Source organism: Stegodyphus dumicola, chromosome 2 (assembly GCF_044657685.1).
Source record: "Stegodyphus dumicola isolate Sdum_Otavi_A_Nest chromosome 2, ASM4465768v1".
NCBI lineage: Eukaryota > Metazoa > Arthropoda > Arachnida > Araneae > Eresidae > Stegodyphus > Stegodyphus dumicola.
This window is the reverse complement of record NC_140769.1, coordinates 214,071,238-214,091,624: the sequence shown is the minus strand read 5'-3', so window position 1 is coordinate 214,091,624 and position 20,387 is coordinate 214,071,238. Positions and strand designations below refer to the sequence as shown.

The following is a 20,387-nucleotide window of genomic DNA, read 5'->3' as shown; positions in this document are numbered from 1 at the left end:
ATAATGTTAACATCAATAACATATGAGGAGCATAATTTTTTTAAAAACTTTATCATTACTCTTGGAACCTCTTACAAAGCATTTTGTCATAAGTAAACAATAAAGCTATTCCAATTATATTAAAATTTATATATGTATTCACATGCATCTAACCTTTCCAATAATAATAATTATTATTATATTATAAAATATAGGATCACTGTTAAAGCCCAAGAAAACAGAAGTGACGCCAAGATTTAATGTTTGAATATTACCTACGTGTGGATCTGGCACCTACGAGTAGAAAAGAATAAGGCGAAAAGCTAGCCGCCATTGATTGTGTGCTGGTAATTCTGATTATGTGATATACATGTTAAGCTGTGGATGGCAAGTGTGTCCATTCGAGTAGGACACATAAAGTTCCCATATATGTGTATGTGATTCTGTTAACAGAAGTACTATTAAAGAGAATCTAGTACATTTTGTGAATTTCGTGAATATTTGGTGTGATTAATTCTATTCTCGAACATTTTGGTCCGTTGAGCTGGAGGAAAATTAGTATTTAAAGTGTTATTAAATTGATAGAAAATGTGATATGTTACTTCGCATTTGTCAAAATATTCAGAACAACCAGTGTGATTGGAATTAGGACATAAGTGACTGTTCATATACTTTCTGTATTATTAATTAACTTTAATGATGGATTAAGAACTCTAAAAACTAGCATAATGAAAGCTACTTCTAATTTAGAAAAGTCTACTTGTGATGCATCTGTGCTTGAGCTTTTTGAAAATAAATGGGCAAAATTTAACAATCAATGTTCAGATATTTTTAGTAAATTATTTGAAGTAATTGATGAGAAATATTTTGATAAATATGTGACTGAACAGCAAACTGTTCAAGAAAACATTTGATACTTTATGGCAGTGCTCCGCAACCGGTGTGCCGCGGCACACTGGTGTGCCATGAGTAGGATATAGGTGTGCCGCAATCAAATACATGTATTTGACATTTTGCAATTTTTATCATGTATTTAATACACAATGACAATTTTTTTTTCTTAATAATGTCTATTTTAAATGTTTTTATATATTTTACCTGTTGTGTGGTTGTGTGCGTGATTGTAAGTGTAGCAGCATTTGAATTTTTTCGGCACTTCCTTGATAACTCGGAACTCTTTGGTGTGCCACGAAATTCCAGAAAGATTTTTTGTGCGTCGCAGATGAGAAAAGGTTGCGGAGCACTGCTTTATGGGTTAAAGTTAAACAGCAAATGTCAAAACTTAGTGTTAAAGATTGAAAATACTAGTGCACAAGGTATAAAATTACCTAAATTAAACTTGCCATCTTTTAATGGAAATATTCAAGATTAGTTAAGCTTTCGGGATCTTTTCATTTCAAGTATTCATAATAGTAATGCATTATCAGATTCACAAAAGCTGTCATATTTGAAGTTATCCCTTCATGGCAAAGCAGCTAGGATTATTCAGTCAATCACAATTTGTGATAGTAACTACAAAATTGCTAGGGGTCTTTTAAAAGAAAGATATTCAAATAAACGTGATCAGGTCTTTGCTCAAATACAGCGTTTCATGTCAATTTCTTCTATACAAAGTAAAAGCCCGTCTTCTATTTTAAAATTAGTAGACACAGTGAATGAAAATGTAAGGTCTCTGGAAATTTTAGATAAAAAAATAGAGGGGTTCTCAGAAAAAATTTTTGCATATATTTTGCTGCAAAAATTAGATCTTTCCACTTGTCTTTGGAAAACGAGAGTTGGAAACAAATGAGCTACTTAAATTATCTGAGCTTATTACATTTCTAAAACATCATGCTAGAACTTTGCAGTCATCTAATGTATTTAATGCAAAAAAGGGGTCAGCCTATTCAAAAGGTAATTGCTTTGACATCAAATGTTAAAAGTCAATATTTTAAATGTATTTGTTGTAAAAATAACAATTTTCAAAAGTTTTATAAATGTAATTCTTTCCTGAAATGAATGCATTGAATTTGTTAAGAAATATAAATTATGTTTTAAATGCCTGCCTTTTAATCCAACTCATTCTGAAAAAAGGTTCTGTTCTGAATTTAGCTGTTCAAAATGCATGAAAAAACATACTTTGCTGCATTTTCCTAATCAAGATATTTTGCAATCGTCTGCTGCCATAGCGGCTCATGTGGGAAGGAAGAAAGACCTGTTAATAGCCACCCTTCAGTAGACAATCTGAAGATAAATGCTGATGCCAGATATTTTGAAGTGTTATCTAATTGCAACCAAATAAACAATTCAGAGTTTATTGGTTCGTCTGTAAATGCTTCACAAGTGATATCAAAGGAAGTACTATTATGTACTGTGATTATTTATGTTAAAGACTCTTGCGAGAATTGCTTAAAGCTCTTTTGACAGCCTTCTTCTCTTGTTTCTACAAAAGGGTTCTTTTGTAAGTCAATGTTGTTCATTTACCTATGATTTCGCTAATAAGCTTAGAATAAAAAGGAATAAAATTAACATATCAATTTCATGTTTAAATGGAATGACTTTATCAGTAAAATGCAAGCTTACTGGTGTGATATCAAACAAGCGTGATTACTACAGAGCTCTTGAATTCTTTGTTGTAACTAAAATTAATGATTTAGTACCAGTGAATTATTTTAGTTTTTTATTTTCACAACTTCCTCAAAACATTAAACTAGTGGATACTCATTTTAATAAACCACAGAAAATGGATGCCTCGTTACATGCAGAATGCTTTTATGAAATATTGAAGGCTGATCACATTCAATCACAAAATTTGAATTTAACGTTTCAAAATTCCATGTTTGGCTACATTGCTAGCGATGTAAATTTTGGTTCAACTTCAGACAATATGATTAAGTGCAGATTTATGAAAGTCGAAGACAACTTAAATTCACTAATCAAGTCTTTTTGGAAAATAGAGGCTGTTACAGAATCTCTTAAAATACAAAATAAAGAAGAAGTAGAATGTGAGGATCATTGTTAGAAAAACCATCGCCAGGATATTGAGGGTGGATATGTAGTGAGACTAGTACGACAAAATTACCTATGGTATTCAATGCTTTATCTCCTTCCTCGTCTGGTTTTTCACTAAACGACTGCTTGATGAATGGAGGTGTGGTGCAAGATGATTTGTTCACTATCCTGCTATGATTTAGAAAATACAAGGTGGCTTTCATTGCTGATATATGCAAAATATATTAGCAGATTCGTATAAATCCTGAGCAACGCAAACTTCAGTGCATTCTTTGGAAAAATACATTAAATGATGCATCTAAACTTTATCAATTACTTACCATAGCCTACGAAACAAAATCAGCACCTTTTTTTAGCAATAAGAGTTTTGAGGCAATTAGCGGTAGATTAGTGTCCATTGGCTTCTGAAACAACACTCAATGATTTTTATGTTGATGACATATTGTCTGGTACAAAGGATATCACCTCTGCTGTAGAATTGCAATGACAGTTAATAGCCATGCTACAATCTGCAAAAATGGAATTGCACAAGTGGTGCTCAAACAAAAGAACTATTTTAGAACAAGTTCCATTCGAAAAACAAGAGTGTCATTTTGAAGAATTTTCACAAGGCACCATAAAGACTTTAAGTTTAAGATGGAATCCAGAAGAAAAGACTCTTTTAATTTTACTGTGTTTAGTTCATCTAATATCAGTACTAAATATTCAGTTTTGGCAGATACTGCTAAACTGTTTGATCCTTTAGGTTTCCTAGGACTTGTAATCATGTGTGCTAAGATGTTTCAACAAATGCTGTGGCATTTACATCTAGAGTGGGATGATCCACTTCCTTTCAAAGAACGACAAGAATGAGAGACATTTCAAAATTCCTTACCAGAGACAAATCAAGGTCCTTTGTTACACTATAACAGAAAAAATTAACAAAATTGAGCTCCACTGTTTTGCTGATGCTTCAAAGTTTGGATATGGTGGAGTTATTTACTTGCATTGTGTTTCTGAAACTGGCAAAGTTAAAGTGACTTTGCTTTGTAGCAAATCTCGAGTATCAGTTATCAAAATAATAATCATTCCTCCTCTGGAGCTGTGTGCAGCAGAGCTCCTTTCCAAACTTGTGTGCAAGGTAAAAACATGTTTGATTTTACAAACTAACAATGTTATTCTGTCCACAGATTCAACAATAGTGTTAGCCTGGATTGCTGCATCTCCTCATCTTCTAATGATATTCGTGTCAAATATCCAAGAGCTAACTAAGGATTTTTCCTGGCACAATCATGCTGACCTAATTTCTCATGGTCTGAGCCCAGAAAATATTGTTGATAACTCTTTATAGTATCAAGGACCAAATTTCCTGCATCAAGAGATCATTAACTATAACAGTGTTAATAACAACTTGGAAAAATCCAATGAGAACTATGTGCATGAATAACATTTATTTCTAATGTAAATTTGACAGTAACTGTTAATAATTTTCTTTTAGATTGTGTTTTTAGTATTACTAATTATGCTAAATTAATTAATGTGTTTGTAAGAAATTGTAGTTCCAAGGAAATACAACTATGCCCTCTGACAGTACAGGAGGTTTCATGAAGTGAATGGAAATTGCTTTCCTTAGTACAACAGCAATTCAATGTGAAACATTCTTACTTTTCATTAAATATTATTATTATAATTTAGAGAGATGAACCACTTTAATATATTCTAAATGTCACATGTGATCCATGGGTTGAATGTGCTTTCTATAAATGTTTGATTACATTACCATTGTAGAAGGAAATTTCATGATCATATGGGATATCATGCATATGGCAGTAATTCAGTATTTTATTTATAAATATCAATACTATATATTTCATAACTCACAAGGTCATTTGAAAATAAAACATTATGTTCCTATATGCAGAATGGGAGGAAAATATAATTAATTCTTTAATGGCACTACCTAATGAAACACTTTATATTACTTAATACTTGACTACTGTCAGCCAAAGTAAATTTACAAAAAATTATTTTTGGCGTTGTTGAGATAATTTCAAAGTTATTATCAAAAAGAAAAGAAATTACTTAAAATTAATAACAACAAAATATTAATAAGTGTACTTACCAACATTTTAAACACTCCTTGAACAGGAGGTTCTTTCGGTTCTGGAGAACAGTAATGGAAGAGAATAAATTCATGCAATGGAGGTGAAAACCGTAATCTTCTCAATAAAGATGATGCTATGAATATTATTGTCTTTGTAGACATTTATTTATCAGGTTTAAAACATATATTAAATATACTATGATGAATTCACAAAGAATGAACTTATCTCTGAAGGAATAATTTGTACAGATGAACCAATATATGACTCTCCTTACTCCATTACGCCTCTTATATTTAAAAATAGAAACCTACTTTCAAATATAAGAGAAGTGAAAAGCTAATACATGACAAAAGAAAACTGGCTGGATTAGGTTGTGTTAGGAAATTTATTGCAGCAAAGCACTCAAAGGCAATTTGCCTCAGGAGGAATGCCATAGAAATGGAAGATATTTTAAGGGAAACTGACTTCATATTTAATATTTATATTACATACAAGAAAACCCATTCAGCCCATTCTTCTCAATTGCTGAGAATAAAAACTGATTAGAAGAATCTGAGCTCATCCAATATTTGTTTTGAAAAGATTTGATGAAAAACAGATTTATGGGGATATGGTGATGGGGTTAAAAAATCATCATCATAAACAATAAGAGAAGATGTGAGCAACAGAATTCAAAAGTAGTATGAATATCACAGATAAGTCATGCCAAGAATGGCCAGTGACCAAATCACAGACTGGAAATATTTAGTTGGTGCATCAAATTGCATTTAATACAAATCAATGAGGATTAAACATAACTAAGAATATACCATGGGAGGGGATAGGACTTAGCATTCATTTGACTTCCAGGAAACTTGCATGTAAACTCTAGTAATCTAACCAAAAACAAGATACAATGCTAATACAGAGTTTCTGATCTAACAAAGTAGACTTTGGGACTCAGTTCACAGCATGAGACAAAATTTAAGTCAATCATATTGATTCCAAAACAATTAAAGCAATGAATTAGTCATTTTTCTAATAACTTCAAAGAGATGTTTTCTAAAAGGAAGACAATTTCTATTGACAACCATTTTCTGAAATGTTGATGATTCTCACCTAATTGATTTGGGGCATAAAAGTATCACAAAAGCACATGAGACTTTTTTTTTTTTTTTTTTTTTTCCAAATGCCTATAACAGCATTGGCCACTCCTAAGGCCAGAAATAGTGGAAATTTATTGTAAAGGCACCTAATAGGCGGCCACCATTACCTCCTATGAAAGAAGAGACAATTTTATATCCTTGCATTCTCCAGGATTTGAGCCGGCCCCTTCAGTATCGCAGTCAGGCTCCCCTAACCTTTATACCATCTCGGCGGCAAATCTGAGACAAATTCGATCACACAGAGGCAATACTGTACTGTCTTGTTGCTAGTATAATAGTTAATGTAGCCTGGAAAACTGGAATGAAGTATGATTTACAACCATTGCACTGTTTTATGAATTGTTCCTTTTATGAAGCATTATCAAAGATATAAATGATATCCCATTCCAATTCTTAAGATTCTTTTAGACATTACTTTTACAAAGGCCATGCATTTCCTAAGCTGTCCAGTCTAACTTTCACCTTTTCTATTAAATGAAAAAAAATATATATAAGAAAGAATAGAAGAGCATTTTCCCAAGAAAGGTTTTCTAGAAAACATTTCCTTAAACATTTTTCCAGGAAAATAAAAACATTTTATCTTCTATAATGCACTCATCATTGTTGATATTCAATAAGGTAGACAATGCATAATATAATCCTCTTTGATACATATCTGTAATCTGGATAATGTAATTATCTTTTTGTGATTCAGTGAAATGATATGGGAGTCAAGAAAAAGAACTTTTCGAGGATAAAATATTAAAAAAGGAGAAATAGTGAGAATTACAGTGTAGAGGTATTGTATTAAAAACCACAGAAATTTGTGTTATTTCCTTCCACAGAAACCTACTACAATCAACCCAATTACTTTTTTAATATAATGCCTTTTCTGGGATTCGAACCCGGGCTCTTTGCATCGCAGTTGACTCTGCTAACCACTATACCAACTAGACAGTGTATTGTATCTTATTATCTCATCAAACCCATATCAAAGTGGAACTTATGCAAAGTACTACACTCTTCTAGCAACTGTGCTTTTTAAGATATTATGTATTTAAATTATTTACACAGCACTAGATTCAACATAATTAAAAAAATAAATAAAAATTCATAAATTACTACAATAAACTAAAACATGAAATACATAATATGAAAAAGTTAAAAATATAAATATATTTGACATTTAATTGAAAGCAATGTAAAAATAATGCACAGAATTAATTAGCTTTAATACTATCACATTATTATTATTATTTTTTAAAACAGTTGTTATTGTTAGCAATGAATTACATTGTCATATCTGTACTTTTTCCCACACACATGAAAAATTATAAAACAGAATAAATATAGAGAATTTTTTTAAAAAATTTTATTTATGCAACTCGAGTTAATGTTATTTAATTTAGTTACAATGGACTCTCAGTTATCCATGTGCAGATTATCCAGTTTGCAGAGTGAGGCAATGATAAAATCCATGATAAACTTCTACGAAAATGTCAATTGGGCAATTATCAAGGAATGGTTTGATGGCGATTTGAATGAGCTGGGCTTTCAATCCTTGAGTGATGCGGATATAGTTTCAAATGTCACAAAGACAGAAGAGAAAGAGAGGGATACTGAAAATAAGAATGTACTGAGTCATGAAACAGCAATTTCCCTTGACACATTAAACTCGAGACAGCAGTGACTTCTGTTGAAACTCTATCAGACTTCTTCAACCAAAGGGGAATCAAATGCAGTGATAAAATAGCACTTTGTAAAATATGCAGTAAAATTCCAAATATTTAAGTGGTCTCAAAATACAAAGTAAAATTATAGATTATGTAAAGAAATAAACACACGCTATGCACATGAAAACTGATAATTTCGATTATTCTGCTTTTCAATTATTCGTGACCTGCTTCCCTGGCATTAGGCCAGAAAATTGAGAGTACACTGTACTTAATTTGTTTAAGTTAATAGAGCGGATTATATCACAACATTCTATACCTTCTGTTTTAAAATTAGAACTATCAAGGAGTTCAGAATGAAAAAGATGTAAAATTTCCATAAAAAAGAAATTATAAAATATTATAATATAAAAATAAAAAATATAAAATTATAAATATTATAAAATTAATGCAATCTGTAGCAAACCTGGTGAAGAAGGGTCACAATGAATTTCCACACATGGATGAATAACAAGTGAGTCTAAGAGTAGAGGACGGGCAGGATCAGAACTGCTAACAGAAATGCTTACAGTATTTAGAGCTCCTTCCAAATCTGCTTTTACCGTGACTTGACCAAATATTTCAAAATGGCAAATGTTTCCAGCCTGATCACTCTAAATAGAGACAATGTATTCTATTCACTAAATCTGAAAGAATATATTAAAAAGATGCAGAAAATTCAAAATTTAAAAAAAAATGTTGTTTGAAAACTTCTGATAAAGTTGATATATCAAAGAAGAATCTATGATTAAAAAATTAAAAAAAAATTAAACATCTTGAAAATTAGTGTTTCATTACAGAACATACAGCTTAATCATGAAATCTGAAACATATATTTAAAAACATACCCCACCCCCCAAAAAAACCTATCTTGAAATTGCAAATAAAGCCTCAAATAAGAATTTACCATTAAAAAATTTTAAAAATCTGAAATATTATAAGCACATTATATTCCATTGCAGAATATATAGCATTAAAAACATCTTTTATTAATTACTATAAAGATGAAAATGATCATAAAAATTATAAGTAGAATATATTATAAATTAAATTTATTTTAAATTATTATATTAGATACATTAAATAGGGTAAAAGATTAAAATTATTGAGAAGTATAGTCAGTTATTAAATCACTCAGAATGTTAATTAATAAAAGATAAATTAAAGATATTATGCTTCACTGAATGGCAACACTTTGAGAAACAGCTATGTGAAGGGGATATGACAGATAAATTAAAAGTCTTGTTTTGCACAAGTCATCTTTTATTAACTGCATATGTTCATAAAAGCTGTATTATTATAAATTAAATCAATTTTAATTTATATTAATTAAACTTAAAAATTTCAAAAAATTCAGTTATTAAGTAATAAGTTTATCGCTTTTAAATTTCTAACTGCTAATCACTAACAGACTGATTAAAGTGGAAAAATAAATAAAAAATCTCATACTTTGCTGAAAGGTATTACTCCAAAAATAATTTTTATGTAAAAAATTTATGCAGAATAAATTAAAGGACTTGTATCTTATGCTATAGCAACACTTGCCAATGACTGTTTCTATCTTCTTTCCACTCTCTTTGTCAGTTTGCAAGATCGTATCCATAGATTTTACTTTGCAATGAACAGAATTTTATGTGTTAAGTGAAACAATACACCTCCTTTGAGGAGTAATAAATTTTATGACATTAACTTAATAAATAAATAAAGATTAAAGAGCAGTTTAAGAAGCAAGGAAAGTAGTTTCCTATCCTTTCAAACCATCTTCTGAAATTCAAAATTTAATATATGAGCATTTATTTAAAACATTTAATATAAAAACGACTTTACAAGTTTTAAAAATTTTAATGTTAGCACATAATTGCACTAATATACATAGTTTTAAGAAAAGTATAAAAAGCTATATACTTGCATGCATCGGACAAACTCTAAAATGCTAAAGTGTATCTGCTGTTTCCCTTTATAATCAAATGGTTTCCATGCTGGTTGCTGTAAAAGATAATAAACAATAAGAATTATCTTTATAATGTTATAAAAATATGAGTGCATTTCAATTTAATCAGAAAGACTAAGACAGAACATGCATACACAAAAATACAGATTTTGATAATGATTTGCATAATTATCCATAATCATGAAAAATAATTATACACTTAGCAAATAGGAGTTCTTGTAAAGCATATATTTCTTCTGAATACAGAATTTAGATTTTGTACAGCATGTAATTATTTCTTCAGATATGATTTAAGGTTTGTAAAAATACCATATTATACTGCAATTGATTAAGTAAATTACATGTGTAAAGGTCATAATTTTTTTCTATATAACAATAGATTTTGTTTTTTCTCATAAATATTCTTAATTTTCCAAATATAATTAAAAAATTATACAACAAACAACTAATTATATATTTTTCTCTTGGATACTTGATATTGTTGCATGCACATGTGTGTGTAACAGATTGAATACACACAGATTCGATGATAGGTTGATAAATTTTATTTTATCAAAAGGAACACTTTAACTTTCTATTTAAACATTTGTACAGGTTTTCACAGCATCACAGAGTACACTAGTTACACTTCAAACTATTAAGAACATTAAACACAACACAATGCAAAACGCATCTAAAAAGCAAAGCTACCCTGAAGTTACTATCACAGTATTCCTCATATAATTGCACTAAAATCATCTATCTATGTACAAAATTGGAACAATGTCTTAAAACTCAAAATTTCATTTTAAAGTATTTCATTAAAATTTAGTATTAGATATATCAGTGGTGAACCTAAAGTTCTTTCTCTAGCCTATAAACTAGCAGGACTTAAAAGAAAATTTTCTGTTTAGTTAATGTCACCCTTCCCATTATAACAAATTTAGCCATAAATAATTGCATCATTGCATTATGCAACTGATATGCAGCAATAATATAAGCAAAGTGAAACTGATTATGGTCTTGATGCGCCTTAGCTTTCAAGAGATGCATAAATAATATGCTCAATAAACAAATTCCATTTGGTTGCTATTAAATGATGTGTAACTCATCTTTTATTGTGAAAAATAACAATTTTTTACAAATGTGAATACCTTAAAATGCTTAATAACAATTAAATGGTTGTCCAAACAACAGCTATTTTATTAATAATTTTCAAGCAGCTCATATATATAAAAAAATTTTATCACCTTTTTCAGATACTGTGGAGATTGAAAATTGTATATGTATGATGCAGAAGATAAGTCAACATCAGATGGAGTTCCAAAAGGCATATTCAAAGTTAAAAAATTATCCAGCTCCATGAAACGTGAAATCTTATGCTGTAAAAGGAAAAAGAGCACAAACTAAATTAAATTTAGGTTTAGAAATTCTTATACATAAATAAAATACAGACTAATTTTTCAAATTTTTATGGACTAAGTTTTCATATGAGCCACCAGTTCATAAAGTTGAAAGTTTGTTCAGTTTCTTTTAATATTTTTCATAGGATAATATTAAAAGAAATGTAAAACTTCCTTTCAAAAGTCAGGGAAATAGCTCATAAGCATGCATAATTTTTATGTTCTGGATTCATAAAAAATGTCCCCTCTGTAACTGATTACATAAGTTAATTGACTTTTGTTACATTTAATAAAAAATTGTGACAAAAACAGAGACTATCACTATCATTTATAAATATCATTCTTAATTTTAGAAATAATTGAAAAAACTTTAAGAAAATAGCTAACTGCTATTAAACTATAAAAACTAATAACTAAAACAAATTTTACATAGTTCACAACAACATAAAAATTTTCTGAAAATACATTTTATTTTAATACAATAAGCAATATAAAATCAAATTTCAAAAAGAAATAAATGTGTAATTAGAAATATACCTACCTCAGCATTTGGAGCACTGTTTATGAAATTTAAAATTCCTAATATCACAGAAAATCCAACCGATACAGATGGTCTACACGAAAATAATTAAAATGAACCAGTGGAGATAAATAAAATGTAAATACATAAGATAACAGTTTATAAAAACTTATCTGAAGTAGCGATACAAATTCATGTAATAATATTTTTTAAATATTGATATCTTTACATTAAAATATAAAATTTTAGAAACAAGAAAATAATTGTATGAGAAATACTAATTACTTTTGTGACCCCTATGACATTATTAAGCTTTAAGAATGCCTACAAAATGCAGTTTTAAGAACAGAGTTTTCTCCCTAGAGTTTATAGTTTGATCATGGATCTAGGGTATCTATCAAGCAATGAAGGTCATAATATATTGCTGAGTAACTCTCAGTGTTCTAATCTGCACATTCTGGATCTACATTCCACATATGCAAAATATCGAGTGAGTATACAGTTCTTCAAAATGGCAGAACAAGACACATAGGTTACAGCAAGATACCATTTGAAGTCATATGTAGTGGAGTTCATGTGGCAGCAGACAGCTGTAGCCTCTGGGTGAAAACCCTTCAAAGCTATTTCAGGAAGGACTGTCAAAAATTTTCCACCCAAAATAAATAAAAACTTATTGCAACAAATTACCACCAAAGTTAGCCCCTTCTTTGTTAACATGACCAAAGTACTAAAACATCTTTCCCCCCAGCTTAGCAAATGTATTTGAAATCACATCACATTGTTATTCTCTTCCTTAGTGTTTTTTTATTCCTTACAAACTCAACTAAAAAAATAAGGTGTGTGATTTCTTTCAAACCAGTTCTCAATTATCATTCAAATACTTTGTTGGCCATTGCTGACATTACATTTCCAATGCACATCTTTCATCACATGCACTCTGTGAAAACTGGAATAATTGCAATTTGTTGGCACACACCTGGAAATAATGAATTGCTTGTGCTTCATTTATCATCAAATCTACTGAACACATGATGCAAATTACAGTAAAAATTAACACAAGATGAATAAACACTGTTCTGAGGATTTTCCACAGAGAAGTCATTAAAAATACAAGCAATGCAATATGCACTTGTTATAATTGGTCTGACATTAAAGTAAATAAATAAATAGATAGTAGAAAACACCCTACTTTTTTTGACCCATTCTTCTCCTCCCCACCCCCCAAAAGAAAGCTGTATATTTCTGAAAGAATCTGGGATCTTCTATGGTTGATGAATGTTCTTCAGAATCTGAATAAGAATTGCTATTTCTGACAAAAGTATTGGTGGGTAATACACAATTACCAAATCTCTATTGGAATGATTTGAATTTCTAAATATATTAAAATGTGCTTATCCATGAAAGGCAACTTTTGTATTTTAAAAATATTACATTATTCCTCTCAATTTACATAGTAATTAGTAGTTGCATGGTGATGAAAAAAAAAATATATATATTCAGAGACACTGCATTTTCAAGTGCATATTATAACTAAGCTAATTAAATTTTCACATTAATTCAATAATAAAGAGATTCCAAGCTTCTTTTATGAGAATAGTATTAGAATGCTCAGGAAACATGAAAGAAATAGTATACGATTCTAATATTTTAACAAACACTTTATTTAATACTTCTTTATTTTAAGAATTATGTTCTGAAATCTTTATTTCTCTCACTTTATACAGTAATCTGTAATTTGTTCGTAAGCAATGTTTTAATGTTTAAATTAGTTATGTAAATTTGTTATCATATAAACCGTAAAACCTTGTTTTTGTAACATGCGTTGAAAACTGAAAGAGGAGGAAAAAATAAAGAAATCTCAAAGCAGACCTTAGTGAGTATTGTTTTACTGTGCACAAGATAATATTATTTCCAATGTACCTTTCCAGTATGTTATTTTACTTGAATTTCCATGTACATTACTTGAATAAAAACCTTGAAATACAGATCCTTTAACATCCAACTGCAGTGTACAAATATGTCAGTTATTGTGTATGTGACATTATAAGGTAAAGTAGGTTTATTAAAAAAATTAATGTGCCAGCAAGATATACTTTATTGCACCTAGACTATTTCTCAAGTGTCTTTCAGGAAAACATAGCTTTCAGATTTAATCAATCTGCTATTGATTCACAAATTGGATTCTATGATGTTCAAGGGATGATTCTAATAACTGTTAACAGTACAAAACAGTAGATTTTCTTGAAAAAGGTTTAGCGTTTTATTAGCGATGTTTCTTGCTTTTTAAATTTTATTGATTGATTGCTCTAGTCAGAAAATTGTAACTGAAAAAATTTACTGTTGCCTTTTGAGCATGAAAAAATAGTCACTAACAAATTCACAAATGCTCTTCAAAGTCACCAATGAGTTCATGACATTTTTGTGAAGAAATTAGATGATTCTAAATTACCCATTTCTTTGAAAGTTACACTGAGATTTAATTCAAAACTAGAAAGAAATACTTGAGTACCAAAGGCCTTTAAAATTCAATCAGGATCTGATGCTTGTAAAGCTAATGTATTCAAGATGATACACACAAAATGAGAACAAATCTTAAGACCTTTATTTATACCATGTTACAAAACAGTGATCATAAGATTGTGAAACTTGTGAAATTTGAGAAACAATTGTTTTAGCTTTAACAAGTTTTTCAATTTTATCTGTACATTTAAGAGAAAATCCTTCAAGTTTGATTACAGTAAGAACCCTGTAATCCAGTATTAAACTAACTAAAAAGCTTAAATAGTGAGAAAATTTTTTAATTCCAGTACTTTTTAAACATTCTTTCAGAAAAATTAAACAAATAAGAGATTTTTAGCCATTATAAAGCACAAAGAGGTCTCTAGTGATAACTTCTTAAATGTCAATAGAACTACACACCTCTATTTCAGAAGATGTTGCTTACATCTCTCCATCCCCCCCAATTGTTGTATCCATTATACTGTAATTGCTTTCACCTCTTTTACCAACACGTATACAAATGGTAATTGTTTAGATGTTTTACAGGTCTTTTGGTGACATAGCAAAGTAATCTGGTACATATTTTGCTTAATTATCCATCTACTAACTCGAAATTTTTGTCAGAAATTAACTTCCCAAAATAGAAGATTCTTTAGCATGTAAAAAACAAAAGTATCTTGCTTTAATAAATACTCAGAAATTAGAAATAAGTAATTGCCTTGAAAATGGAGAAAACATGCAAAATTTAATGAGAGACTTTAGCACTAATTATCTCCAATTTATGACATTAAGTGAAAAAAATTAATGAAATTTGCCTTCTGTGCTGAAAGTAGTTTCTGATGAAAGAAACACTTTGCAACAGTCTCAACGTGGAAATTTAGTTAAATTGCTGTATGAGTGGTTTATACAGAAATGAAATGAAGAATTTACTTCTTGCCCAATGCTTATTCGAAAAGCAAAAGATTTTTCCAAAAAGATAAATGATGGGAAAGATTGCAAATTTTCAGATGGATTTTGGGAAGGGGGGGGAGAAACTTTCAACTGAAACAGGCAAACATTCACAAGTTTTTCAACTGAATGTGGATTGCACCAATGTCAATTTATTAAAGATTTAAGAATTTTATTTACTTTTTCCTTCTCAGCTCTGTTAACTCTTTCTGGACAGGTGTTTGATATATGCATTCCCTGCAAACGTCTCTGGAGAATGAGTTTAGCGGGTAGGTGATGCATTTGTGCATTTTAAGATGAAACATTTTTTAAAGATCACTAGATGGCATCCTGTGTTTATTACTTTTAAACAGAATATAGTTTTAGGATTCTAACCTTCAGCATGAACACATTACTATATCTGACTTTGGCATCTGCTGTGCAGAAGAGAGAAAGCATAAAAACAAACAGATCTTAGCTCTTTAACTTGTCACAGGTTATATAACAACATTCACTTTTCTAATATTCCTCTAAATCTTTTTTTTTATTTATTCATTTTTTCACCACTATGTAGGATCTTTTAGGGTTACTATGTGAGGTTCTGTAATGCTTTGTCTTCTTTTGACTACATATTGTGTACTTCCCTTTTTATTGCAGAAAGCCTTGACTCCAGTTTATTATGATGAGAAAATGCTATTTATCAGGCGAAAGATATTCTTGCATGGTAAATGAGCCAATTAGTGATAAGGACAAGAGCAATGATTCATTTTCTAAGAATGAGTTAAAAAGTCAGAGAATGATATTTCTAGTGATTCTGATACGGACATTTTGTCAGAGGCAGCTAGCTCATTGAGTGCCTGCCTTCCATTTCCTGTAGATTTTGTTACTTACTCTTGTAAACAGTCTTTCTTGTAGTTTTATTAATTTTAAAGTTTATTACTGTCCAATTAAAATTTTGGAATAATTTGAAGAGCACTTCTGAAAATTATTACTCAAAGTAAGCAATTCTTTGTTTATATATTTTCATGTAAAGGAAAAGATTATTAAATGCTAATTTTGACATATATGATAGTTTAAGTAACAACCTAAAATGGTACCAAAAATTATAATGCTAGGACTTAAAAAGTTTTTTTCTGTGATTTTTTTCCTAAAATTAAGTTTAGAGATGCAATACCCTGGACTTATGAGAAATCCTTTCAACTCTCATTCATCTCGAGGGAAAGTCTTAAACAAACATTCACCATCTCAAAAGGGTTAAATACATTTTGGGCAAGTCTAATAATTATTTAAAAATTTGATATTTAACATGCTTTCCTGTAGACAATTTTTGATATACAAAAATTGTAGCCATATATTGTGATTTAGCATAATGTCACAGCATAATCATAAGATTTTCACTTTAGTTCTATGTAAACTGTATTAATTCTCAATAAGCTGCTTTTGTTTTTAAAAAGATGGTGTAAGTTAACTATGGTATTTATCAGTTTTCTGCTTGCAGTTTGAAAAAATAGTTAAATTTTGGGATCTTTTTTTCTGCAGAACAGCATGGAGTACTTTCAAAGTTATGGGTGATAATAAAAATGTGTTTTAATGGCCATGACATGTGACTTTATTTGAAAATGAATACATAATGTATAAGATATTTTCTTCCTCCTTCCAGCATGCCTTTGTGGTGTAATGGTAACACACTTGGCACATATTCGAGAGGTTCAGGTTCAAGTCCCAGAGAGGGCATTGCTCATTTTTCACATCTCATAACCTAACTAATGGTGCTGTAATATGCAAAATTATGATATGTGATTTAAGTTTTTTATATGCTATATCCATAACTTGAATCACGATTCTAATTAAAAAGGAATGAATCTTTTTCTTTTAAGGTTCTACCGGACTGATTGGCACAAGTTTGGTGAAATCCCTGCCAATTTTCATGGTTGATGACATTTTATAATCAGACAAGATGTTTTAATTTCATATTTTGAAGGTACACAAAATAAATAAGATTTTATGCACGAAATGCAGTTTTTTGTTCGGAATCTTACATAATTCTAAATATAGGCTTTTGATATTCAAGCTGATACTAAATAAGATGGCTGTTTTTATAATTTTAGATCAGAAATTTCATTCTCTATTCCATGACTTTTCTAGCATGAACTGCACTTTGTATAAACTCAGCTATCCGGAAACCAGAATTCAGCCATTTCCCAAGTGTTTTGGATAGTCAAGCTTTTACAGTAATTTTCTTCGTTTGAAAAAACATGAAATGAAAACTTGATTATTTAACATTTTTTCAACCTCCTTCGTCTATCCATCAGCACTCAGAAAATCCAATGGACAGAATGAAACCAACACGAAATAAACACGAACATCAAAAAGCAACAGTAAGTTAGTTGCAAAAGGATTTTCTATTATCCATCTTTTCTCTTATCTACCATGACAACATATGACACTGACAGATTCCTTGTAGCTATTTATTATTTTAATACACATATTCTTCTGGTCATGTAAGAATGTGTCTAATTTTAAGTATAACAGTGAAAGGACAACAGACTTTTTGTGATGAAATTCATGATTTTGATGTGATTCATGCAAAAATCTTTAATTTGAACATTTTGCACACTGGTCCTTTCTTTACCAAGATACACACAGATACATGTGGTGACAATCTTAGTTAATACACCTTTTTAAAAAAAGAAAATGAAAGGAAAAGTATTCTTACATTTGTAAAAGATTTCCCTTTCTTTCTATCACTTTTTCAACTAATGGTAAGCAACAAACAAGAAAAGAATTCTGAAATAAATAAAAAAATAAATTAAAATATATTTTAAGTTAATTTTTTAATTAAAAATATTTCATATATGAAATAATTTTTTCATACACAAATACTTGTATATATAAATCAGTTAAAATAAAATACTTGACCAAAATGCTATTTTGATGAGTTAGATGACATTTGAGATGATCTTTAAAAATATTTCAAGATAAATAGCATTTTCTTTTACTTGTTTAAATAGAAAATAATTGAAGGATTTGAAACAAATAAGAAAGGCTAATAATCTATAAGTTAAAAATCAATGATCATCAATTCTACAACATTATTCTTTTTGTGGTTTTAAAATTCTAGAAGTTGTTTCATGCAATTTCCAGTATCTCATGGAAATACCTCTTAGGATTGTAGAAAATATTTCTTTAGATCATTACTATATTTCATTATGACAGAGCACAACAATAACATAAAATATGTATTTGTAACATACCAGTTACAACAAAGATATTTTTTCTTATAAAAAAATTATAAATACAAGAGATTGAAAAATAATTTAGTGGTGAAAAAACTACTAAATTCAATAATTAAGTTTTTATACTAATGATAAAAGGGAGATAAAATATCAAATTTCACCAATATAAAAATCTGAAGAATCTACAAAGAAATTCAACTTTAAATTTTCAGTAAAAAATTTTGATCCACAACAGCAACAAATAATAATTATCAAATAAAATGTTTCTTTTTTGATAGTTATTTTATCTTTTTTTAAAAAAAAATTAGTTTTCACCGTTATGCCATTTCTTTGTAATTAATTTTTTGATTATTTATTATTAGTTTTCAGATTTTTTGAATTCATTGATACATTTTATGACACTTATGATCAAGAAAGATCTATGTCACAGAATAGTTATAATTTGTTTCCCCACTAAACTAAATGCATGATTTAAAAAAGATCTTTTAAACCTTTTTGTCCAAATGATCTTGTGGATTTACAGCTTGGGCATGGGGCTGATAATATAGCATTAAAACATTTATAATTTTTATTTAAATTATATCAATTTTCTATTTGTTTCTATTTCATAAAGATCAATTGGCAACACAAGTGTTGGCGCCTGAATGTCTGCTATACGAAACCTTTCGCCTCTAAATTAGTTGCCAAGCAACGAATCTTGTAATGTGCATGCGTCAATATTGTTTGTTTTTTGTAATTCCTTTTTATTAGCTTGTTCGATGATAATTTTGTTGCTTCGGTTTTTGAATGGCTGCTAATTGAGCAGTCAATTTTTGAATAGAATAAAAGATGAATTTAAAAGAAATTAGTTTCGTTATTTCGTAGCTACAGTCCAAAACAGTGGTCCTTCGAGCCGGAGTGGAATTGGGTAAATAAATTGTTGTTTTGAACGTTAAAAAAAATAAAAACTTTAGTTTGATTGTATATTAAAAACGAAAATGGCTAACGCAGATGATGAACTGATTAGTAGAGATAATTCTACAGTATTGTTATTATTACGAAATTGGGAACTTTTTTGAAAGATTCAAATTTGAATGCTGACAAGATGCGCCTTCAAATCAAACTGGATATGGTTTCAGACACGTTATCTCAGATCGAATCATTGCAACTGGAATATTATGATGTCATTGATGATGAAAATTTATCGAGTATGGATTTTGAATTTGAAGAAATGGAAGACCGTTTAGAAGAAATAAAGGTAAGCTCACAAACATTATTATTAAATTTAGATTTAGTTGATAAATCTTTAACGAATAATATTAAGGATCCTAAGTCTATCTCTATCAAGTTACCTGATTTAAGCTTACCAGAATTTGACGGTTGTATTGGGAACTAGAGTAATTTAAAAAAACAATTTGATAGTTTGATTACAAATAACTCCTCTTTAAATGATATTCGAAAATTGTTCTATTTGCGTTCTGCATTAAAAGGAGACGCAAAAGTTGTAGAAACTCCAGAAGACAGTTTTCAGTCTTTATTTGAGGTTTTAATTGATAGATATGAAAATAAACGGTTGCTTGTTAATTCTCATATTATGAATATTTTTAATTTTGAGAAAATCAATGTTGTATTTTATAAGAGTCTTAGAAATCTAGTTGATGTTTTGAACAAAAACCTAAGAGGTTTAAACTTAATGAAATTAGAAGCTAATGAACTAACACATCAATTCCTTATAAATATTGTCATTCAAAAGTTAGATAAACAAACAAGAAAACAGTATGAGTTTAACATCGACTGAATTACCCAAATTTGGAAGGTTCATGGAATATTTAGAAAAACGATCCCAAATGTTAGAAAATTTACATGGAGTTCAATTACCGTCACTAGAAACTAAAACATCTTATACAAATAAAACCAGAAATTTCCTGTTAAAGTCGAACAGCAATTCCTGCATATTGTGTAAAATGTCACATTTAGTATATAGTTGTTCTTTATTTTTAAAA

General features: G+C 29.3%; 1 protein-coding gene across 2 annotated transcripts in view; it reads right to left on the bottom strand.

The window, feature by feature from the left end:
- Positions 1-20,387, bottom strand: part of LOC118180150 (AP-5 complex subunit mu-1-like) — a 38,563-nt gene that overhangs the window by 6,001 nt on the left and 12,175 nt on the right. For both annotated transcript variants that reach the window (XM_035349279.2, XM_085811723.1), the window contains 6 exons: positions 17,886-17,956; positions 11,765-11,837; positions 11,071-11,202; positions 9,796-9,876; positions 8,318-8,504; positions 5,072-5,187 (listed from right to left, as the gene is read on the bottom strand). In XM_035349279.2, coding sequence (XP_035205170.1) covers positions 5,072-5,187; positions 8,318-8,504; positions 9,796-9,876; positions 11,071-11,202; positions 11,765-11,837; positions 17,886-17,956 — 660 coding nt within the window. The remainder of the gene's footprint in view (positions 1-5,071; positions 5,188-8,317; positions 8,505-9,795; positions 9,877-11,070; positions 11,203-11,764; positions 11,838-17,885; positions 17,957-20,387) is intronic.